Raw genomic sequence first — 25,779 nt, forward strand, 5'->3', positions numbered from 1 at the left:
TTAATTTTAGCTGGAAAGATGAAGAAATACTTCCTGGAGAAAGTGCTTTATTAGAACTGTGAAGAGGGTTTTTCCTTGGATGTCATTTTTATGATAAAGGTAGGGATTTGTGTTTTACAATGATTTAAATGTTTTAGGGAACTCCCTGGTGAAGAAACACCCTTGATCTATCCAGGTAGTGAGTTTCTCTATAACTTTCAGTCTCAGAGAGTTGCCTATGGCCCTGAGAAATTAAGTGATTTGCCCAGAGTCACCTAGCCAGTTTATGACAGGGGAGGGTCTTGAACCCTAATCTTACTTGATAGGAGGCCAGGTCCCTGTTTCTCCAATTTTTCTGAATCATTATCAGAAATTCCAAATAATTCTGATTGGTAGTCTAATATATTGGGAAAATTTGGAATGATTTGCCAATTAAGAGATGATTTGTGACTTTGGAGAGAGTGGTTTCAGGGGTATGGCAAAGTCAGAAGACAGATTTTAAGGGGCTAAAAAGTGAATAAGAAGAAGGAAAGGAAAGGCACCTATTGTAAATGGTGGTTTTGACGAGTTTGGCCAAAAAGTGTAGAGGAATTATAGGATGAGAGTTAGCAGGAGTGGAAGGATGAATTGAGAGATTTTTGAGGATGGAGGAGACATGGACATGTTTTTAGGCAGTAATAAAGGAGCCACTAGAGAGGCCCTGCCTTGTTAGTGCCACAGCTGAGATTAGAATGCAGATCTCATGATTCCTAGTCCAGTGTTCTTTTCACTATACTCTCTTCATCATCACTTTGTTTCCATTTTCTTATAGGATAATAGAACATAAAAGGTACATTGTTAGGAGTCATTGTTTAATAGTCTAACCTGGCCAGGAAAGCACAAGCAGAGATAGATGCAAAAAATATAGACCTGGGTCAGGATTCGGTATTTAAAATGCCCAAAAAACTAAACAGGTACAGAATAGAATTGTTACACCAAGAGATATTGAAAGTATCTCAAGTTGTAGAGTAGGCAGACATATCTACATAATGACATGAAGGAGGTATTACAGGGCTGTCTATCATCTTCCCTGCTCTACAAGAGCCTTTCTAACAAACCCATATAAGGGCAGGCAGATTGATACTACTCCCCCAAATGAAGGAGGATTTTGCAAGACCTAGTTTTTACATCAGGCAGCTGGATCCTTTGGGGGAGTCTTCATAGTTCTAACATTGTTAAAGACTTAATCAAAATCTGCCAAGGCAGGGATCATATCTGTATGAAGAAATTATTTAGTTTGGCATTCTTTTGCTTTGACATTGAGACCAATTGTTTGGTTTTCTCCATTAAACTTAATGCTGAGAATTTGTATCAGAGAATATTCAAACCTCTTGCTGGTTAGTAAGCTGTTGAATAATACAGCTTTTGTTATGATTTGTTTATTTACTGTGTCATTACCTAAGTTTCTACATGCATTATCAGAGCAAAGATGAATATGGGAAGCTTTGAAAAATGAATCTAGTATGAATAACAGATTTTTTTCCTTTCATAATTAAAAAAAATCCCTCATGGTAGAGTCCTATGGATAAGAGAGTCTTTGTCAAATTGCCTTTTTAGTCTTTGGAGCCCAGTCTCCTTGCTTTTGTCATGGTTCTAGCTGCTTTTTTCAGCTAAGGATTTAACATCACAAAAAGTGTAAGATGAAATGTTACAAATGGCTTTTTCTCAGTAGATTTCTCAGTGTCCCAGTATAACATAGCTTATTTATTTACTAACTTCCAGGACCAAAATCCTTACTATTTCCTAGATTGATTAAAGGTTATTAAGAATGAATGTCAATCATAAAATAAAAGAGAATGGCCCTTTTCAGCACCTTCACCCTACTGAAATTCATACCTTTCCTCATGAATGAGAAAAGCCCTCCTCTGAAATGACATAATTCTTTGTGATCATACGTCATGCTTTTTTACCTTCATGAGAAATTTTCTAATCATTTAAAAAACTACTTATTTCAACTGTCTATTTGATGAAAGGAAGGGAAGGGGAAAGAGAATTAACATTTATATATCGATTACTGTGTACCTAGGCACTGTACTAAGCACTTTCAAAAATATCACATCTGAGCTTCAAAACAATCCTCCAAAGAGATACTACTATTGTCTCTATTTTAGTGTAAAGGAAACTGAAACAGTCAGAAATTATGTGACTTGCCCAAGATCATACAACTAGTAAGGGTCTGAGGCTGGATGTGAACTCTGAACTTCCTGACATTAGGTCTAATACTCTATCCAATATGCTACCAGCTATCCTCACAATTATATATTAAACTATTATATCACATTGTATGCATAGAATAAATTTTTTAAAAAATTTATGATTTCATTGGTATGGATAATTCCTCTGTCAGTATAGGTCACAACTTCTCTGTGTCATAAAAAAATTGCCTTCATAATTTTTCGTGGGAGGAAAATGTCTTCTGTGGCCTAACCTTACCTTATGGGTGTTAAATTCTTTTGCCTCCTTTTTACAGATGATAGACTTTAGCTAGATGCTAAGTATCATTGCTGGTCCTACACTTGAAGGTATTCTATTTCAACAGGAGAGCTTGTGCTTCCCTAGCATAAACCTTGAGAACTATGTGTGACCCTGAGCAAGTCACTTAACCTTTATTTGCCTCAGTTTCCTCAGTTGATGGTAATAATAGCATCTCTCTCCCGGGGTTGTTGTGAGGATCATATGAGATATTAATTGTTAAATGCTTAGAACAGTACCTGGCCCAGAGTAAGTACTATATAAATATTATGCTATATTATGCTATCTGTCTCTCTGTCTGTCTTTTTATTTATTTGACTTCATATCATATGGAAGTGGCAGAGGAAGGTATTAATGGAAGGGACACATATTCAGGCACACCCATGAGTGCAGCTATTTATATATGCTCTTTACAAATCTAGTTTATATGGGAGCTACTAATAGAAGCATGTTTCAAAAGGAAACATTAGCTATGTAATTTGGAAATTTTGATAAAGCAACTTCTTTCAGAAGAGAACCAACACCCAGGAGACAATTCCTTCTGCCTCCGTAGATGATAAAAAGAGGGAAAAGGAAGGAAGGGAGGAGAAGAGATTTTTAATGACTATACCACAAGTCTCTTGTATAAGCTGCCCTATATCACTACCACTTGTATTCTTACCTTTAGTTTGCATCACTTAATTGCGATTGTAATGTTTACTTGGAATTCTTCCTTTTCCCTTGTCACTGGGCTGTGGTTCTGCCAATCCAGACCTGCAGGCTTTTTAGCCAACACAGTATTGCACACATAAGTGCCTCTTATTTAATATCTATCAATTAATGAGTACTTGAAATTATATTTTAATTTTTTAATATTTTAAAACTAGATTTCATGGATTGTTTGCCTGGTAGATTGTTTGCCTAGATCTTACAGTGATCACTTTTTAAAGGAAATAGAGAAATAGATATTGTAATGATTTAGTGTTCTAAATGAAAATTCACAAAGAATGACATATTCCTTTAGGACTCTATAATGAACAATTTGGTATAATTAACAATTCATTTTCTTAATACTTAATAACAAGGGCTGCTCAACAATCAATTAGTCATGTTTAATTTACAGAAATTTATGCAAATGTAGCTTATAATTAAAAACATATGAGCTAAGCAAATCATTAAAATTTTCATATAAAGTGTTGTGCCTTACTCTCTCAGGCTTTCATTTAACCCTTCTAGGCAACAATTTACCATTTCATGCATTATTACTACAGTAGACTGAATGATTTTGTTGGATGGTGAGAGCTTGTGCACATCCCAAGGATTAACAGGAAGTAGCTTAGCCATGAGAGTCTGACTCATATTTTAATAGAGATAAGAGATTTTCTCAGCCTTTGCATCATCTCTAACTATAACAAGACTGATCATATGCCTGTGTTTGTTTTATTCTCAGCATTATGTGGAGGTGATGTACGAGGGCCTAGTGGAACAATCTTGTCCCCTGGATACCCTGAATTCTATCCAAATTCCTTGAATTGTACATGGACTGTAGATGTAACCCATGGAAAAGGTAATATCTTTCATGTAATGATGATTTTATTAGCTTGTATAATTTTTTATGGCATCATCTTTTGTTTCATTATATCAAGTATGATATCATTCCCTGTGATTAAAAAAAGTTATCACTGAAATTTGTGCATAGAATTGAATTTATGGGATAGCAGCAAAGAATCAGGTTTAATAGGTAGGGTTCTCAATCAGAGGCTTACTTGCTTTGTATCCGAATGTAGACTTAATTGAGGTTTACTATTTTTTGATACTTTAATGTATTTTGATTTCATCATCACACTCTGCCGCCAAGCTTCTCACCCCTTCTGAAAGTACTGAGATTAATTTAAAAAGTAGACTGCCATAATCTGGCTCTCCCAAGACTTGCTTCCAGAACTGTTATCGTTCCCCTCAAAGAATACACATGAAACACCTGGAAATTAATACACTTTTTACTTCACAGAGGCCACCCTCAAACTCTGCCACTGGGGCAAGGAGGGGACATATCTTCCCATCTCCCCACCCTTAAGAAACCCTAATCAGACTTGATTCTACCTCCATTTCTCCACAAAGAGGGGCTTCCTCCTTTCCCTCCTCCCAGAGTCAGCTTAAGAGGAAATCAGATGTGATTTCATCTTCTTTAAAATAAAATGTCTACAACATACATTCCTTGAGAAAAGGAATTTTTTCAACTATTAAATGTGTGTTCTGGGTGACCAACATGGGTGCCCATCACCTGGAAGTGCTCAATAAATTCTTGTAAGAGTTGATTGAATTTAGGTAGAACACAGCTTCAACTTGGCTTCTCTTTCAGAAAATTCATTTAAGGAAATTTCCTATCAAGAGCCCAGAGAGCTTCTTCAGTGGAGAGTCAGTTGAATAACTGATAGTTCTCTGTTCAGATAACAGTGTAATAAAATGTGAATTGAATCACTGTACTCATATCCCAGAACTGTAGACATGGGTCACCCATCAATATCCTCAATTATGATTCTTGTGAATAACCTCAATCTGTTCTGCTTGTTCATTTTATTATGTATTCCCTTCATTTTCAGAGTGTTTTAAACCCTAAAATCATTTCATATGACACAAGGCATCATAGTATGACTTTAGTGGACAGCGCACACATACATATATCCACACCATCTGAACGTAATTAATATTTTGTTTTGAACCACTGCTAATATGTTTTCTGTTGGGGAAGTGGGAAGTTGTGACTTGTAATTGCATACGTATTGGGAACTCTCCTTGTAGAAACTTCATCCACCAACACAAATTACCTTAAACACTGAATAGTTCAGAGACTGCCACTATTCACATAGCCAGTATGTATTAAAGGTGAAGTTCAACAAAGTCTTCCTCCCTCAAAAAATGGCTTTCATCTATTCTGCTCTGATGATTTTCGTACGTTATTTTTTAAATATTATGTTTAGCTATTTAACTTTTAATACTTTGTTTCCCCAGTTAAACTGTAAGCTTCTGAAATAGAAGTCTTCTATTTCTTTCCTCCTTGTGTCTCTTTCCTCAACCTCCACTATCTCACCCACCCCTACTAACTTCCTTCTCATTGCTGTGCATGATAGAATCCACATAAATACTTACAGAATAAATGGAAGAATTTCACTTACGTTGTGTCTATATAAAATGAAAATAACCAAAGCTTCAGTCTCTCGATTCAAACTGAAAAACTCAGCACAAAGACCAGTCAATGTGATTTTTTTGATAACAGCCTAATGATTATTTTTTAAACCCAGAAAAAATGTTTTACAAATGTGTAGAGAGAAAATTCCACAGCATGAAAAATGTAATTATTGATTATGAATTCTATATTTATAATAATGTATCAGTGGTACAAACTGTAAATTAACCCCAAGAAGAAAGAATAGTTTCTCCAATGTAAGAGAACTATGAATGCTAATTTTATAGAAAGTAGTTCTTTATAAAGTAACAGTAGCTTTTATTTAGCTTGTAATAATAGGTATCACATTTAATTTATACATGTAACCTTTGCATGGAGTACTTACTGATTTTGCCATCAGAGAATGCAAAAAGAGAGTTATAACAAAGGGAAGGTATTTCTCTTGGTTATAACAGAATGATGTTTTCTGCTTTGCTTAGAGGAAGAGTCATAGAATCTGAGTTGGAAGGAACCTTGCAGGTTATCTAGGTATGAAGATCTTCTTGATAGATTCATAGATCACAAGATCATAGATTTGGCAGAGTAATTGACCTTAGAGGGCATCTATTCTAACCCTCTCATTTTGCAGATGAAGAAACAGAAGTTCAGAGAAATTAAGTGACCTGTCCAAGGTAGTAACTAGCAGAACATGGACTCAAACCCAGGTCCTCTGATTCTACATTCAGTACTCTTTCCTCTGAGCCTCACTATCCTTCATCCCACTGGTACTAGTTGTGCCCTCTAGGGCCAACAGGGCAAGCAAAATACTCATCTGTATGACGTTGACAGCTGTCTACCTCCCCCTAAGTCACCTCTTCTTCAATCTATTCACCCCCAGTTCATTTAACCAGTCCTTATTTGGTATATTCTTGGGGTTTTTACTATCCTGCTTGTTGTCCTCTGGATTCTTTTCAGTTTATTAGTGTCTTCTCTAAAATGAGATGCTTATAATTGAACAAAATACTCCAGGTGTGATCTAACAAAAGCCGAGAAAAGTGAGACTATAACCCTCCTCATCTTGGTCATTGTCTTATTTGATACAGTTGTAGAACAATAATACCACCACCACCACCACCATCACCATCAACAACAGCTAGCATTTATACCACACTTTAAGATTTTAAATGAGTTTATAAATATCTTATCATTTGATCCTAACAACAACCATGGGTGATAGGTGCTATTATTACACCTGTTTTGGAGAGGATAAAACTGTAACAGAGGTTAAATAGTTTGCCCAGGGCCACATAGCTAGCAAGTTTCTGAGTCTGTATTTGAATTCAGATATTCCTAACTCCAGGCCTAGAACCCTGTCCACTGTGCCACCAAGCTGCCTCTCAGACTACATTCAATTTGTTGGCTGCCACACCACATTGTTGACCATGCAGTGCACTAAATGCCCTAGATAATCATGGAACTGTGGTATTATGTGGTTGGAAGGGGCCTCAGAATCACCAAGTCCAAGTCACATTTAAAATGGATTTCCATTATAACATACTTGACAGGTTTTACCTGGTCTTTGCTTGAAGATGTCCAAACAAGAGCCAATTCTGCATCTCTCAAAACAGTCCACTTCACTTTCCATAAGCTGGGAGTGTTAGGAAGTTGTTTTGTTTTCTTTTTTGTTAAATAAAGCCTAAATTTTCCTATTTGAAGCCTCCATTTATTCCTTTTGGCTCTGCCTTCAGTAGTCCAACAGAATAGGTCTAATCCCTCTTCCACAGGACAACTCTTCAAATATTTAAAGATAAGTATAGTATCTTGCCTGAGTCTTCTTTATCTTTAGGCTAAATATCCCTGTTTTACCTTCGGCTGAACTCCATATCACATGGACTTAAAGCCCATTACAATACAGGTTGCCCTCCTCCACACATTTTAGCTTATTAATGTTCTTCTCAAACTGTGGCACCCACAATTGAGTGAAATACTTTAAATGTAGTATGAATAGAACTGTGACTTCCCTCTTCCTGGAAGCTGTGCCTGACCTACTGAAACCAAAGATCCCGTTAACATTTTTCGTTGTCACGTTGACAATATTGAGTTTGTAACCCACTAACCTTCCTAGGTCTTTACCAGTGGGACTATTGTCTAACCATGCCTGTACCATCTTAAACTTCGGAGGATGATTTTCTAAAAATGAAATTTAAGACTTTATCTTATCCCTATTAAATTTCATGTAGTAAAATGTGGTTCAAAATTCATATGTTATATCAAGATAAGGTCAAAATGGGTATATGATTTAGATATAGAGAGAGACTATAAGCAAATTAGAAGAGCAAGGAATAGTCTACCTGTCAGATCTATGGAGAAAGGAAGAGTTCATGACCAAACAAGAGATAGATAGCCTTATGAAATGTAAAATAGATCATTTTGATTATATTAAATTAAAAAGGTTTTGCACAAGCAAAACCAATGCAACAATATCAGGAAGAAAGCAGAAAACTGGGAAACAACCTTTACAGCAAAGCAAGTGTCTGTGATAGACACTTATATATAGAGAACTGAGTCAAATATATAAGAATACAAGTCATTCTCCAACTGATAAATGATCAAAGGATATGAACAACCCATTTTCAGATGAAGAAATCAGGGCTATTTATCGGCATCTGAAGAAGTGCTCTAAATCACTTTTGATTAGAGAAATGCAAATTAAAACAACTCTGAGGTACCACCTCACATGTATCAGATTGGCTAATATATAACAAAAAGAAGAAAATAACTGTTGGAGAGGATGTGGGGAAATTGGGACACTGATGCACTATTGGTGGAGTTGTGAACTGATCCAACCATTCTGGAGAGCAATTTGAAGTTATGCCCAAAGGGCAATCAAACTGTGAATACCCTTTAATCCAGCTATACCACTGCTAGATCTGTATCCCGAAGAAATCATAAAAAAGAGAAAAGGAACTACATGTGAAAAAATATTTATAGCAGCCCTTTTCGAGGTGGCAAAATATTGGAAATTGAGGGAATGCCCATCATTGGGTAATGACTGAACAAGTTGTGGTATATGAATGTAATGGAATACTATTATGCAATAAGAAATTATTAGCAGGCAGATTTGAGGAAAACCTGGAAAGACTTGTATGAACTGATGCAAAGTGAAATGATCAGAATCAGGAAAACATTGTTCACAGTATCAACAACACTGTGTGATGATCACCTATGAATGACTCAGCTCTTCTTGGCAACAAAATGATCCAAGACAAATACAAAGGACTCATGAAAGAAAATGCTGTCCACATCCAGATAAAGAGCTGATGGACTCTGAATGCAAATTGAAGCATACTTTTTTCACTTTATTCTTTTTCATGGATTTTTTCCCTTTTTCTGTTTCTTTCACAACTGTGACTAATATAGAAATATGTTTTACATGATAGCACATGTATAACCTATATCAAATTGTATACCATTTTAGGAAGAAGAGAGAGGAGGCGGAGAGGGAGAAAAAATTTGGAACTCAAAAGCTTGTAAAAATTATCTTGACATATAATTGGGGGAAAACAAAATATTATTAAAATTATAAAAAACAAACAGTTTTTAAAAACTTGAGAACTCTGGTCATCTAAATGATCAACAGTGATTCCAGAAGACTGATAAAGAAGAGCATTACGTACATCATGGCAGATAAATAGTGGACTAAAATGTGAAATAAGAAGTTCATTTTTGGACATGGTTGATATGGGAGTATGTTTTTTTGGAGTATGTGCTTTTGTAATACAGGAGTTCTCCATTTGTCTCTCTCTCTCTCTCTTTCTCTCTCTCTCTCTCTCTCTCTCTCTCTCTCTCTCTCTCTCTCTCTCTCTGTCTTTCTGTCTTTTTCCTTTTCTTTTATTCTTTCAGGTATGAAGATGGTGACATTTTGAAAAACTCGATTTAAAAAAATATCAAGCATTCATTTAAATAGAGTTTTTTCAAAATGTCAGTCAATAAACATTTATTAAGCACCTAAAAAACACCAAACCAAAATTCGTCTGTTAAGATTATTTTCAATTCAAATTCTGCCATAAAGTGTGTTAGCCATCCCTCCTGGCTTTGTGTCACCTGCAAATTGGAAAATCTATTTCTTAATCCAAGTCATAGATAAAAAAAATCTTAAATGGCCTAGGGCAATGAACCAATTCTGAGATTTCCACTGGAAACCTACTTTCAAATTGATGTCAAATCATTGATGATTACTCTTTGAGTCCAGCCTTTCAGCCAGTTTTTAATCCACTTAATTGTAATGTCTTCTCTCTACTTTTTCCACAAGAAAACATGCTACGTAGTGAAATGCTTTTCTAATATCTTAGTCAATTGTATCTATAGCATTCTATTGTCCCACCAGTCTAGTACAACTAACCAAAAGGAAATACACTTACTCTTGCTTTATCTCTTCTTCATAAAAAAAAAAAACACGCAGGTATCTTTTCTCAGTAATAACTAGCCATCCCTTTAATGCTGTATTCTAGAATTTTGTCAAATTAAGCTCATAGGCTTGGGTTTGAAGACTCTATTTTCTTCATTTTTTGAATATCAAAACATCTGTATTTCTTCAGATTTTTTTGTACAGTGACCCAAAAATCGTTGAGTGCCAGTTCCTTGGATGAAATTCATCTGCATCTGATGCCTTGAACTTGTTATGATGCTCTCTTTACCATCTTCCTACTTAGTTTGCTTCTTATTTTCATGTCAGCCATTTCTGTCATGCTCTTCACAGGCCAAAGTCCCTCCTCCTTGGCAGTCAAAACAGAAGTAAATAAGCAATGTAAGAAGTTCTCTTCATCTTCAGTTACTGTCACTCCATCCAACTCTAGTATTAGTTTTATCTTTTCTTTGATCCTCCTTTTGCCACAGTATAGCTGAAAAATGTGTTCTCAATTTTCTTCCATACCTTTAGAACATGTTGAGCTTTAGTACCCATGACAAAATGTATACAACTAATTTTATATTGCTTGTTTTTAATTCTACTTTCTGTATCTCTTTTTTATAATTCAAGTTGTTTACTGAAGTTTCTGTGTTGTTCATGCCCATTTTTGTATATCCCTTTTCTTTTCCTTCTCTTTTTGTCTTCAGAATTTCATTCTTGAGCACTTCCATTCACCTGGGCTGCCTCCCTCATGGACTTTTAGGCTATGGCATTTTACCATTTCTTTCAGTGAACCGTTTGAGTTCTGCTGTACTGAAATCTATGACTCAGATTATGTCTGACCTTTGTCTATTTCTGTATCACTCATTTTAAAATGGAGTCATCAGTTCCCTTCAATATTCCCATCAGTTTGTTCCCAGCATTGCATCCTTTTTTGTAAAAAATCAGATCAAGAAAAACAGTTACCCTTATTGGTTTATCTACCATTTGATCTTGTCTTTATGTGCTATTGATGTTGTTCCCTACCATGCCCAGCTTCAGTGGACCATGTGTTCATTTTTCTCCCATTCCTCTATTTTCAGTTCAAAACATGTTTGATCAGATGTCTGAACTCTCTGAAATCTATTCTGCCCAAATATAGGTTGTATATTAGATGATGCCTTATAGTACTAGTCTTACCTTTCATAAATTCTAAGATTGCGTGGTCATTTCTTCTCATGATTTCTATTATTCATACTTTCTGAACCACTTAATCTCGATTTGCCAGAATCAGATCTAAAATAGCACTTTCCCTTGTCATTCTTATGCCTCTTGAAAAATTAAATCATCAGCATGTAAGTCAAGAATTTATCATATATTCTGCTATTAACAGAGAGAGAATTCTAGCAGATGCCAAGATATTTAAAATAAGTTCCTTATGCCTTATTCATACTATGATCTGCTTCTGGAAGTCATCATCCATTTCTTCCTTCTAGCTAGTAACCTCTGTTCTTCTAATCCTATTAAAATATTCCTTCTGTTTCTTCCTCCTTTGGTCCTTGCCTGAATATTTTCCACTATTTTCCCCTTCTCCTTTATCAGTTTCCTGAGAGAGGAATACCTTTACACATATCACTATTCCATGGTCCACTTTATCTAATCTATTTCTTTTGATTAATATATACTTTTTCATTGCCGTGTGTGGTCTCAGTGATTTGAACTCAAATTTACCTCCTTACATTAAGATTACTAGTCCCCACTTTTATATGTGTCTGTATGAACATCTGAGCCTAGAAAAATTCTTACTGTCCTTCTGGATAGTATCTACTATGAATTACAGAGCATCTTTACTAACATTTATCTTTCTATGCTATTCCTTGAAGTATCTGGCTTGGCAGGTATGGGCAATTTTCTCCTTGTCCCTCCATTTTCACTTAAAAACTCTCATGTTGAGATTTAAAAGTTGCCAGCCAAAAGCAAATATATTCATCCTTGTCTTGGTAGGTGTACTATGTCCCTTACTAAGAACAGTTTATTTTGTATCCTACAGAGTGGTACAGAAACTTAAATCCTATTCTATGATGCTATTGTCTTAAAAGGTTCCTTTCTACTAAAAAACCTCTACATTCAGTCAATAGTAGCAATGAAAGCATTCCTTGGGACCCTAAAGTCTTTAGCATATAGCTAGTACTTTATAATTCTGTCCTAAGATCATTAGAAAACTCAACTCATTATCTTCAGACATAAGAATAACTATAAGATAAGGTTTGTACAATTTTATTGGAAGAAAATAACATAATGAATCATCGTTATAACGTGTAGCTACTATATATTGTTTCAAAGAAAAAAAACGATCTCCTTAAAATGTGGCCATTTTGATATTTAACCGGATTGAAATAGCAGTTATCAAAGGGTTGTTTTTTTATCATGACTCTCTTAGATGTAAGATTTTTGTCTGGAAGCATAACAAAGACTAGCTATTATTTCAGGGAACAATGGATTAACGGGGTTTAAAATAAGCTCCCTTATACAAGAACATGTAGGGCTACACTCTACTTTGCTGTGTAAATACAGGTTTAATTAACACTTAAGGTTTTGCATTTTCACAGGTTGTAAGTGTTAATTAAATCTGTATTTATACAAAAAAAGAAATGAAGCCTTAGATATCTTTTGTAAAAGTATAAGGAAGTTTTAGTTAAAGTACAACTATTCAAAAGTATAGCAAATTATAGAATCATAGAATCTTATTCTAGGAAGAGACTTTATTCATCTTGGCCAATTTCAGACCCAAGGTGGGAATCCCTACAATAATCAACCTCTGCTTGTGTACTTCTTAGTAAATCAAGAGACTGGATTTATACTGTAATTAGGGGAGACCAGGGTTTCTTAACCATTTTGTGTCATATACCCCTTTACTTGTCTGCTAATACCTATAGAACTCTTCTCAGAACAGTTTGTTGTCTTCTTGCCTTCATAACTAAAGGAAATACTAAATTTTAGTTAGAGGTTTCAGCCAGAGGGTGTATGGGGTGTTCAGAGAGGACTAACATTTCTGATGTGAGGGGTTTTTGAGCCCTTTTCAGGGCTGCTCATCCATCTTTGGTGTCCACCTTCACCCAACTCTCACTTGTGACTCCAAGAAGCTGTAGCACACACAGAAGCCATATTCTGGTGAACCATCTTGGCAGATGGGCTAAACCAGGTTGAGGGTAACTGACAGGCTTTAAAACTTCCATGAATTAGAGGGATGTCTACTCCAAGCACGTGAAGACTTTCTCTAGTTGAATGGACTGATGGGAACAATTTGTTTCAGTCACCATTGAAAGCAGCTGGAGCAGGTACTGTGGAGTTCTTAGAACTTGGTCAGCAGTCGAAAATGCCCAGGTCATCCATTCGTCCTGGGCCATTGCCAGTAATCTTGACTTTTGTCCTGCCACTGGACTTTGATGATTCAGGAAGAAAGAGTGAGGCTAATGACTTTGAGCGACTGTGCCTTACTTAAATCCGATTTAAGCACAGATCAAGACATCACCCATGATGTTGCTGTTCCTCTTCAAAAAAGGACAGCAATGATGAAAATAAAAATATAATTTATTCCACATCCCAGTTTCCTGGCCTGCCCCACTTTGAAGTCTGCCCACCAAGTTAAGAAATTCTGTACTGGAGTTTGCTGTCTGAAGTCCTAACTCTATATGTTTCAATGTTATTTAACCACTAGTACTCCAGTGTTATTCTCAGTGCCTGTCACAGGGTCTCATGCATTCTGTCCCTCAGCTCAGTCTCTCATTGCTATTCCTGAACCCTACTACCCCCTTAACTTAATAGCCTATCTCTGTCCACCAAAATTTTGAATAGTCTATATTTGTATCTTACACTATATCCCCTCCCAATCACTCCTCAAGACAGCTATAATCTTTTTACGAGCAACAATCTAGTGACTGCTTAAACGTCACCGGTGATGTGCTCACCAAATCTATTTGCCTTTCTTGGTTCCTGTGGCATAACATTATACTATTATTACATAGTAGATTAAGTCGATTATTTTCATCTCCTAAGAATACCATTTTCTGTTTTCTTTACTGTGTTTTATCTTTAGTTCTATATAACCATGCTCCCCAAGATTCTCTCCTTGACCATATTCAATTGCCTCACTATGCTCTCTTCTTTGATGGTATCTGTAATGATTCCAGGTTTATTCCACACTACATTTCATAAGCTGCAGCCAAACTAGACTATTAACTATTCTCTGAACTTGACAATTCATCTTCTGCCTCTGTGAATTTAGTGAATTTCTCATGACTAGAATATACTTTCTTCTTATCTCTGTCTCAGAATCTTGGTATTCCTTCAAGGCTCAAATGATGCGGCACCTCTTCCATGACTTCCATGATTGCTACTGTTAATATTATTTCTCTCCTCTATTTACCTTGTGTTATACTGGTATATGTTTCTTATCAAACTGTCTCCTTACCCCCATTCCAGAAGGTTAAATTCCTGCCTTAAAGTCAGGAATTGTCTTTCATTTTCGTCTTTGTATCCTCATCATCTAGCACCATGCTTTACATGTAGTATTTAACAAATGGTTATATAACTGAATTAACTTTTACTCTTGTGATGTAAATTCTATGAACAATGGATTTGGAAGGAACCTAGAATTCATTTCATCTAATTGTTTCTTTTCATCTTGATAAAGTTGAAAAAACTCAGCAGTAGGAATGTTAAGTGACTTCTTTAATGGCAAGAAATTAGCAGAAGTTGTGAATTAGGATATTTGGAAGGCTTTTAAAATCATGTAACAGCTAGAAATATTATTTGAGTAGAGAAAGTTTAGAGGCTTCAATAAAATGAAAACAGAACAAGAAAAAGAGAATTGAACTGAAACAGAAGGATTTAATGGAAGAAAAGGATAAAACAAAAGAATAGTGGCACTAGGAAGGAAAAAAAGGCCAATTAGAAGAGGACTTTGGTATTGACAAGAGAAAGGAGTGTGTGTGAGGCTATAAAAATGATAAAAAGAGAAGGTGCTCATTAAGTAAGCAGAATTCTGAAGGGAAGTTGACCATAAGAGTTATTGGGGAAATATAACAACAAAGAAGTAAAAATCTTGCTTACTTCAGGAAAATATGTAGAGAAGGAAGCATTTTGCAGTGAATCTGAGTAGACTATGGGGTATTTGCATTTATGCCGCAGCCATAATTTTCTATCCTCAGTAAACTAGTAATTCCACCAACAATATCATTACCTCTGGCAAGGGCCAGTAATATGACTGTGCCGTGATTTCAGTCAGTCAGTAAACATTTATTCAGTACATACTATGTGCCAGATGCTGTGCTAAGCCCTGGCAATCAAAGAAAGATTTTAAAAGAGTCTCTGCTCTCAAGGAGTTCACGGTCTAATGAAAGAGAAACATATGAACAATCATGTACAAATAAGGTATATACAGGATTAAGTGGAAATAATAAACAATCAAAGCTACTAAAATTAGGAGAGATTGGGGAAGACTTCATGTAGAAGGTGGTGTTTCAGCTGGAACTTGAAGGAAGTTAGGGTAGCCAGGAGGTGAAGCTGAGGAAAGAGAGTATTCTAAGCATGAGAGACAGCCAGTGAAAATGCCAGAAATTAAGAGATGGAGTGTGTTGTGCCAGGGACATTAAGGAGGCCAGTGTCACTGGATTGCAGGGCACATGAAGAGAGGGGATGGTTGGTGTAAAATGTAAGAAGATTGGAGAAGTGGAGGTGGGAGCAGATTATAAAGGGCTTTGAAAACCAGAGGATTTTTATATTTGAGGCTGTAGGGAATCACTGGAGTTCATTAAAAAATAAACATTCAGTAAATTTCTACCACATACCAGGCACAAGTAAGAGGGTGACGTGGTAATTCCTGCAGAGGATAGACTGAAGTAGGAAGAGGTCTGTCTTAGGGAGATCAGTCAGTGAGCTATTTAAACAAAATAAAATTGAGGCGATGGGGGCCTATACCAGGGTAGTTAGGAGGACTTTAGAGGAGAGTATATGAAGGAGATATTATGAAGATAAAGTTGACAGATATTGGTAACAAATCAGAGATGGGGGTGTGAGAGTGAGAAGTTGAGGATGACACTTGGGCTGTAAGCTTGAGTGACTAGGAGGATGATAGTGATCTAGACAATAGCAGGAGTGTTTGGTAAGGGGCAGTATTTTGAGGGGAAGATGACGAGTTCAGTTGTGGACAAAGTGAGATGTCTATAGGACATCCAGTTTGAGATGTTCAATAGACTGTTGGAGGAAGCAACTATTAATGTGTTCTCTTGAGTCTTCTCCTCTCCAGGCTAAACATTCTCAGTTCTTTGAAACCATTCTTTAATATCCTGGTTACCCTCCTCTTGACACCTTCCAATTATTTAACTTTCCGGAAATGTGGTACATTTCAGGAAATGCAGTAATCAAAATGTAGCCTGAACAGGGCAGAAGATAGGAAGACTATCACCTCTCTATTTCTGGATACTGTGTTTCACTTAATGTAGCCGGGATCACTTTTACTTTCTTAGTTGTCATACCACACTCTTGACTTATAATCAACTTGTAATCCACTGAATTGAAAGACCTTTTTTTTTCTTAGACAACCTGTTATCTACCTATGGTTCTCCCACCTTCTTTCAAAATTTATTTTTCAACTGAGATATAAAACTTTACCTTTGCCCCTAGTAAGTACCTGATTGTTTGATTCAGTTCAATTCTCCAGCATATCAAAATCTCTTTGAATATGGAAGCTGTTGTTATATGTTATCTTACATGAAGATTATATCTGCAATCCATATAGTTAGCTTATCCCTTGCAACTTTGGTCATCTCAAAATTTGATCAGCATGCCAGCTGTTCCTTTATCCAAGTCAATGATAAATGTTAAACATTACGGGGCCAAAACTTCCTGATGTGCTCTATTGGAGACCTCCTTCCAAGAGGATGCATTGTGATTATTTACTACTCTTTGGATGTGATCATTTAACTAGTCAATATCTATAAAACTACACTATCAGCCAGCCCACATCTCTTCATCTTCTGCATAAAAAGATCATGAAACTTCCATCAAAATATTTCCTGAAATCTAAGTAAATGATTTTTACGACATTCTGCTCTCCATACTTCAGGTTAATAGGGAAAAGAAAATCTTCCTTAAAAACTTGGAAGAGGACCTTTAAGGTAAAGGAAATATTTTTTAAAAATTTTGAAGAAAGAAAGTGGAATTCTGACCTGCATGAGGAGGCTGGAAAAAACAACACACTGTGGAAGAATTAGGACTCCTGAACACTACTGAACACATAAAAGCAAGAAACAAAGTGAAGGCACTCTTTGAAGAGGAAGACAGTCTGAGAAGAAAGCATTTCCTTGTTAGCTAGGTGGTAACTGAGTGGATAGAGCATTAGGCTTGTAGTCAGGAAAACCTGAGTTCAAATACAGCCTCTGATATGTACAAGCTTTGTAGGCTTGGACAAGTGATTTAACTTCTGTTTGCCTCAGTTTCCTTATCTGTAAAATGGGGGTAATAATAGCATATATTTCCCAAGGTTGTTATGCGGATCAAATGAGATAATATTTATTAAGCAAGCACTTGACACAATGCCATACACACTGTAAGTGCTATATAAATGCTACATATTATTGTTTATTATTATAATTATCATCATCATTATTATTCTTTAAATTTTGATGGTAGAGATTCAAATGTTATCCTGTTTGGAAGAGTATATAATAAGGATCAGAAAGAGAAGAGAAAAATAGTGGTGGTTGTTCATTTCATTCGAGAGGTACTGACCTAACAATAACGGATGTGTCTATTGTCTTCCCAGTACATGTATCTAGGACAGGTAATGTCCCAAAACTTATCAAAAATGGATGACTGCTACCTACTTCTGATTATTCCTGTGGATACAAATGATACTGATAATAAAACATGATACTGATATAGAAAACATTCAACCAATCAGCTGTCTAATCAACACACATTCATTAGCTACCAATTATGCCAACTATTAACTACCAGGCATTATTCTAGGCAGGAATATGAAATACAAAAAATTAAAAATTTAAAAAATAGTTCCTACCCACAATGAACCTATATTCTAATAGGGGAGAGAATATATGCATGCATAGATGTACAAAACCACAAATAAAATATATGCAAGAAAAACTTAGGGTTGGTAGGAGGGCAATGAGGCACTAGAAGCTAGGAGGACCAGGAAAGACCTAATGCAGAAGGTGGAGCTTGAGCTAAGTCTTAAAGGAAACCAGTGATTCCAACATATGGAAGTGAAAAGCATGACTGCCTTTTAGCATTGGGGAACATCTAGTGAAAGGCATGGAGATGGGATGTGTGTAGAGAATAGCATGAAGGTAATTATGACTGAACCATAGAGTGCCTGGAGGGGAATAATGTGTAATAAGGCCAAAAATGTAGGATGAACCTCTGTGTTTAAGAGCTTTAAATGGCAAAACGAGCAGTTTGTATTTGATCCTAAGAATAATAAGGAGCCACTGGAGTTTATTGAGGCATCACTCTCAAACCTATCCTTTAGGATAACAACTTTTACAGCTTTGAGAAGGATAGGAATATGGAGAAACTTGAGTCAGGGGGACCAGTTAGGAGACTATTGAAACAAACTAGTCAGGAGGTAATGAAAACCTGACCTGGATTAGGTAGATATGTGACTAGAGGGAAAAAGGTGTATAAGAGATGTGGGAGAAGAAATGGCAAGATTTGGCAATTAACTGGATATATTAGGTAAGAGTAAAAAGTCCCTTCTCTTAAAATTAAAGGGTAACATTTTTTCACATTTCCTTGAAAGAAAATCTCATCTGATTGATTTCAGCTCCCTGATAGCCATTTTTCTTTCTCATTTCCAGTGCACAGTTCATTGTCCTTGGAAGAAAAATAATACATAAAGTAATAATTGAGAAATAATCACTGGTCTTCTCTGTTGTCAGATATCATCATCATATTCCCCCCAGGCAACAGGCATCTCCTTTTTTTGATCCTACACTTTCTTCCAATATATCCTAAAATAACAAATAACAATCTTTTTGTTGTACTTCACTTTTCTTGGCAGCCTCAGAACATTCTGATTTCTAGCATTCCTGCTACGATTTTTTTTTTAAACTGGACTGTGCTACACTCTTATGTTCACTTTCTGTTATCTGCCTTTGTATCCATCTTCTGTCTGTGTGTGTATGTAATGGATATATGTGTGTATGTGTATGTATATATATGTATATGCACACACATATATACATATATATGTGCATGTATTATATATCTATGTATGTATATGTATATATACACATAGGTATTCTAAGTTGATTGGTGGGTTCCTTATGAACATGCTACACCCATTTCCCCCTCATTGGAATGATTCATTTCCCTTTGTGTGTGTTTTTTTAGTGGGGGAGGATTTCATTCTTGAGAGTTCCCCATGCCTCCCAGACAGAGTTCCCATGTAGAATTTTGTCCAATATCACCTTACCTTCCTCTGAACACTTTGAAGTTTGCTTGTCCTTAATATAAGAGACATTTTTTGCTATGCTTAGCTTTCTAATCTCTACCCAAAATTCTTGGAGAGCATGGATATTTTACCCTATCGTTCCTTTCATTTCAACTCCAGGAACCAGTTTCTGACCCTGTTAATTAGACTAGGAGCCAGTATAGAATTTCATTTTGATTTTTTTTCTGCTTTTTGAAGGATGAAATTCTCATAAAGGGCAACTAGGTGGCATAGCAGACAGGGTACCATGCCTGGAGTCAGGAAGACTCCTCTTTATAAGTTCAAATATGGCCTCAGGCAGTTACTAGCTATGTGACCCTGCACAAATCACTTAACCCTGTCTGCCTCAGTTTTCTCATCTGTAAATGTAAAATGAGCTGGAGAAGGAAGTGGCAAACCACTTCAGGAGCTTTACGAAGAAAATCCCAAATTGGGTCATGAGGAGTCAGACACAACTGAAACAAATGAACAACTACAAGCTGTGTGACCCTGAGCAAATCATGTAATTTCTGTCTGTTTCAGTGTCCTTATATGTAAGATGGGGACAACAATATCATCTTCTTCTTAGGGTTGTGATGAGGATAAAATATGATAATAGTTGTAATATACTTCATGAACCTTAACGTTTTATATAATTAGTAGCTATTTATAGTTATTAATTATATTAAGAAATTATTAGCTATTCTGTTTTTGGCAGACAAAGAAGATATGTAGATAAATGTAGACTCCCACCACTGCCCTGTCATACTTTGTGGCAGTTCTGTGATGTTTCTTGACTTTCTTATACATTTCTTCTTTCTGTCCAGTTAGTCTATAGTACAATATGATGATAAAATCCCTTCTCCACCAATTGTCACCCAGATGCTCTTCACTGTGCTTCTACCCTCTGATTTTTGGATTTCTTCCAATGAGTATATATTCTTATATTCACTACTACCTCTTCTTATCTCTACTGTTCCTTTGGAATAAGGCATACATATCCAGACCCATATTCTAGTCATGGCTTTTGTCCCACCAAATCTGCTGGGATCTATGTGTTCAATATGTCTCCTTGTATCATTCCCTCTAGTTCTTCTTGTTTGAAGACTAAATCTTGGAGATTCATGGATGCAAGGTGTTCCAGCTGGTATTCTTCATTTGTTGCAGTTATTATTCATGGTTATACAGGCAGCTGTCAAACTAGTCAATCATTTATATTTTAAAGTCCTTTTGATTAGTTTTGCAAGTCAGCACAGCTATATTTTCTATTAGCCTTACTTAAGTACATTACATCCCTGGCCAGAAGCCTGTAATTCTTGTTTATTAAAGGTCTAGGGATCCAAATCCAGTTTTTAAGTACAACCTTCTTAGCCAACATTTCACTTCCCAAATTAGTTTTTACTCCTGCATCCCTTCCTGTCAGTAGAAATAGTGTAGAAAACAAAACCTGTGCACCCCTGTGGTGTTCAGCTTCTTGCGCAAGATTTCATAAATTTTGAAAATATTTTCCAGCCTTCTCCCAGGTGACCAAGTAAGTCTCCAGGAGTTAATGATAATTTTTCATTTTGGGAGAGCAGAGAGCCATCAAGCCTTTATAACAGTTTAAATAGCATAGAGATAAAAATAAACAGTTAAGAAAACCCACACTCCCCAAAACCTCTAGCTTTGCCAACCAGCAAAGGGGGTGACAAGGAAAGAAGCAGGGAATGAGTGATGGCCAGGTAACTCCCTAATTCTGGACCAAAGGAAATATAGGAAAGGACATGTAGAATGAATTAATCAATCAACAGTAACCCAGCATCTGGGCCTTATTTCCGTTATTTCTAAAATATAGAAAATGGTGGTATCTAATTCCTGGGTTTGTTGTGAGGATCAGATGAAATAATATGTGTAAAGCAAAATACCATATAAATGTTAGCTATAATAAGACCTGCTAATACTACTAGTAGCATTAGAAACAGTGGCAGCAGCAGTAGTAATATTAATAGTAGTAGGGAGGGCAAGGGATTGTCCAGAAATTGCACTTATCTTAAAATCAAAGGGTTGCATACTTGTTTTTTTTTTAACACTTCCTTGAACGTTTAAGAATATCTCATATGCTTCCATGCTAACCATCACCTATCAAATTTAATTTCAACATAGTTGTAGCAACTGACATATTTTTTATTTATTATTTATTTTTAGTTTTGAACATTCACTTTTATAAGATTTTTGAGTCCCAAATTCCCCCCCTTCCCCTCTTTTCTCCCCAAGATGGCATGCTATACCATATTCCTGTACAATCATATTAAGCATATTTCCACATTAATCATGCAACTGGCTTATATTTTTAAGAAAAAGGAGGAATAAATGAATAACACTCATTCAAATAAATTATACTACATTACCTCCATTCAGTTAGTTCTTTTAGCTTTCCATTTTCTGCCATCAATCCAGATTGTAATCCATATCAGATCTTCATATCCATCAGTCGTCTGCTCTTATTACCAGTGCTTCATCCTCTCAAACAAGACGGTGATTCTTCCTTTAATATCATTTATTTTGATAAGTCTTGGGAGTCTTAATCCTCATTTATCCTAGACTTTGTCCTTCAAACTTTTCTTATGGAATCAGGAAGTGGAATCTAGACCTGATAATTCCCTTTTCAATGTTCCTCAACCTTTCTCAAATTTCTCCTCCAATTCAATCTCTGGCATTCTTTACAAGTGTAAACCCCTATATATCACATTCACGATTTGTTGCTCCTTATTCAGCTTCAGTACTTTTCTCTTGCTCTATAGCAGTAAGGCAAGATTCATGACCTTGAAGATGACCATGAACATTGCTGAATGGTTTGGAATCACAAAGTATAAGAAATTCTTTAGATAGAAGGCAGAGGAAGTATAACATTTTTTAGACACGACAGAATCCAATCCCAGGACCAATAATTCCAATTCCATATAGTAGCAATTATATTCCAAAACTAGTAAGCCTACTTCAATGTAGCAACAAGGAAACTATAACAAAGTATTGTAGCAAGGAGTGAAGCCATACTGTAAACACTCCCCACCCCCACCCCCGCTAGGGCCTTCCTATAAAAGATCACTCACAAATCCTAACTCTCTGCTCAGCCGTCTCTCCTGCAGTTCTGCTGACTCCCAGTTTCTTGATCTCCGAAACTCTCTCTTGTTCTGCACTCTCTGCTCTGCAGTCTCTCTCGATGCTGGCTCTCCCTCAGTGTCTGCTGCCTCATTGTCTTCTTGATGTCTGCTTCTGAATCCTGCTGCTCCCAGTTATGGGCTCTCTTTTTATACAGTCCTAGCCAGTATCTGACTGGCTAGAACTCAGATCTCTGATTGGTTGAATTCATGATTGACTAGAACTTAGTGTACATACCATTGACTGTGGTGTTAGCAACTCCCCTTAGAGCCCTGAGGGCTTCACGCCCACATCTGCTTAACATAGGCCTACTTACAAAGAAAGATATAATCAGGCTTTCCCTATTGAATGGGTAGGAAAGATCTTATATCACATTAATACTACATGTTCCTAAACCCACATAAGAAATCCCAGTATACTTGGAAGTGTAGAAACACAGGTTTGCTCCCCAAATTTTCAGGATCTCTGCTTCACCAAGGTTCACAGTTTCTATACCATGATCTGGAACTGTTCAGCACCTCTCTGTCTCTGTAACCCTCAGCATGAAAATGGAAATGTAGGTTTCAAAAATTTGCCCAGAAGGTAATAGAAACATGGCCTTGCCTGATTACCACAAACTGGGCACTACCAGCAGCAGAACTGAGGAACAAGCATGCTTCAGTCACCATTTTTCTTTCTAGCCCTAGTTCATTTCAGCTTCAGTACCCATTACCAGGCAATTATCTGACATCATCAGACTCTTATTTGCTTTCTGTCAGCACAGGAAGCCAAAGGATGGATGAAGCTATATGAGAAATTCAGTATCCTGTCAGGGAGGTTAGGATATCTCTGTTATATTTATATGTGTACCCTGACCTCTGCCTGACAATGGGAGAATATTTTAGTCCAAAGTTGGTCATTTCATATTTATGCATTTATCTGTTTATTATTTTCATTAATATCATTAATTAATTAATTAATTTATGGATATAGTTTATAAAGAGTTTGCTGTTAAGAGGTGGAGAATTTGGAATTTAGAAGCCATAAATATAATGGACTACATTCCCTTAATTCCTCAGGGGGTGAGAGTTTGTCTTCTTATGCTTCGTACACTATAAAACATTGTGTAAGAGTGAACTATTTCTCTCTTGGACACAGAGAAGAAAGAAATCATTGTTCCCTTCCCTTATCACTCTGCTCCATTAATACAGAAATCTAATGAACATCACTGACAGTACTGTGGCTAAAATTTAAAGTTCCAAGGCCATATAACTAAAGCCCTCTGCTGGCAGCTAAGAAAGCTAACAAAATGCACCTTAACTAATATAATAGAAGAGTTCCCTTTTTGGCTCCAGCATGTTCTTTTTCTTTTCTGCTAGCTCATCTAAATCTCTCCTGTTCCAATTTATCTTTTGTATGCCTTTTTTGTCTTCTCTTCACATTGATCATTGCCAGCTTTAAAATAATCCTTTGCTTTAGCTATTTAAGAAAATCTTTACCCAGTTTTATAGGAACCACTTTACAAACCTTTCATTAATTTTGGTGGCATTCTCCCATATTTTACTGTTATTGCATGTTAGTATGGGGTCCAGTGCTCACATAAAGCCTGATGGGAAGTAAACCCTAAACTTTATTATTGAAACTCAAGGAAATGAAAAATTCATCATATAAATAATGAAAGACAACATGACATTGTAACCAGGGGGCTAGTTCTGTGTTATCTAGGTTAAGGTCTTGCCTCTAACACATCATATGTTTTTAGTGACTAGGAGCAAGTCACTGAATCTTTCATGACCCTAGGCAACAATCTGAGACTGTTTGTTACAGATAAATTGGCCATTAGATATACTAAAGGAACATGTTGCATACTATGTTTATTACAAATCGACACAATTACAAAAAGCAGGATTATAAAATTTATATCTGAAAATGATTCCAGTGTTTAAGAACAAGCTGCTTTGAAATCATCAGTTCTTATCATCTATGTTGTGGCAATGAAGGAATTATGAAATCACATTTTTAATTAGGGGAGAATGTATTTTGAAATATTAAAGTTTGTACTTCTCTTAACATCAAAATTTCCTAAATTTTTTACATTTCTTGAAATTATCGGAAAATATCGTCTGATTCCCTTTTAGCCACAAATTTGCAAATTTAATTTCTAAGTGTTGTAGCATCTTATTTTTTAACAAAGAAACCAGAAATAAAATAATTTTATTTTGAATTCATCAGATGCATACTTTGTCTTTTAAAACATAAAACTTCATTTACAGAGATCACTTATCATAAAATTCTTATATTCAATCAATTATGGAATAGCATTTGAGCTAATGATGTGGTTTGCTTCAATCTTCTTCCCTTTTCCTCCCAACCCCCAACAGGAGTACAGTTCACCTTTCATACTTTTCATCTGGAAGATCATCATGACTACTTACTAATCACAGAGAATGGCAGTTTCACTCAGCCCTTGGCACGCCTCACTGGCTCGGAACTTCCTTCAACTATCAATGCTGGTCTCTATGGAAATTTCAGGGCTCAGTTGCGCTTTATTTCAGATTTTTCAATATCATATGAAGGATTTAACATTACATTCTCTGGTAAGAAAACAAATCAGTAAATGTTTTTTGTATGTTTAACTAACTTTTCTTTTGGTCTAGATCTGTGACTGCATTGAAGGGGAATTGTATGTAAATATGGAAATATCTCACCTCTCCCCTTTGATGAAGACCAAGCCATCCTCAGTCTATAGCAAGGCTTCTTGGGGCCTGTGGACCTTTCTTTAAAAAATATTTTGATGACTGCATTCCAATATCACTGATTTCCTTTAGAATCCTATGTATTTTATTTTATTCACTTTAAAACATTGTTCTGAGAAAAAATTCATTTCACCACAATGCCAGAGTCATCCATGACACACACAAAAGTCTGAGAACTCCTGATCTTTAATCTCAGAGCTTTCCATGGGATATTTAGAGGTCGAATGATTTGCTCAGAGACATGTAGTTAGGATCTACCAAAGATAGGACTTGATCTTCCTGATTCCAACACTGGCCCTCTATGTAGTAAATGATATTGCCTCTCAACTTAAATTTATTATGTGATAATGAAAGAATATATTGTGAAATGGTCTTTTACAGGATGGTTTGTGGG

General features: G+C 36.1%; 1 protein-coding gene across 3 annotated transcripts in view; it reads left to right on the top strand.

Moving 5' to 3' along the window:
• Positions 1-25,779, top strand: part of CSMD3 (CUB and Sushi multiple domains 3) — a 1,625,828-nt gene that overhangs the window by 1,095,417 nt on the left and 504,632 nt on the right. For all 3 annotated transcript variants that reach the window (XM_036758935.1, XM_036758944.1, XM_036758952.1), the window contains 2 exons: positions 3,920-4,036; positions 25,011-25,226. In XM_036758935.1, coding sequence (XP_036614830.1) covers positions 3,920-4,036; positions 25,011-25,226 — 333 coding nt within the window. The remainder of the gene's footprint in view (positions 1-3,919; positions 4,037-25,010; positions 25,227-25,779) is intronic.

Source organism: Trichosurus vulpecula, chromosome 1 (assembly GCF_011100635.1).
Source record: "Trichosurus vulpecula isolate mTriVul1 chromosome 1, mTriVul1.pri, whole genome shotgun sequence".
Lineage (NCBI taxonomy): Eukaryota > Metazoa > Chordata > Mammalia > Diprotodontia > Phalangeridae > Trichosurus > Trichosurus vulpecula.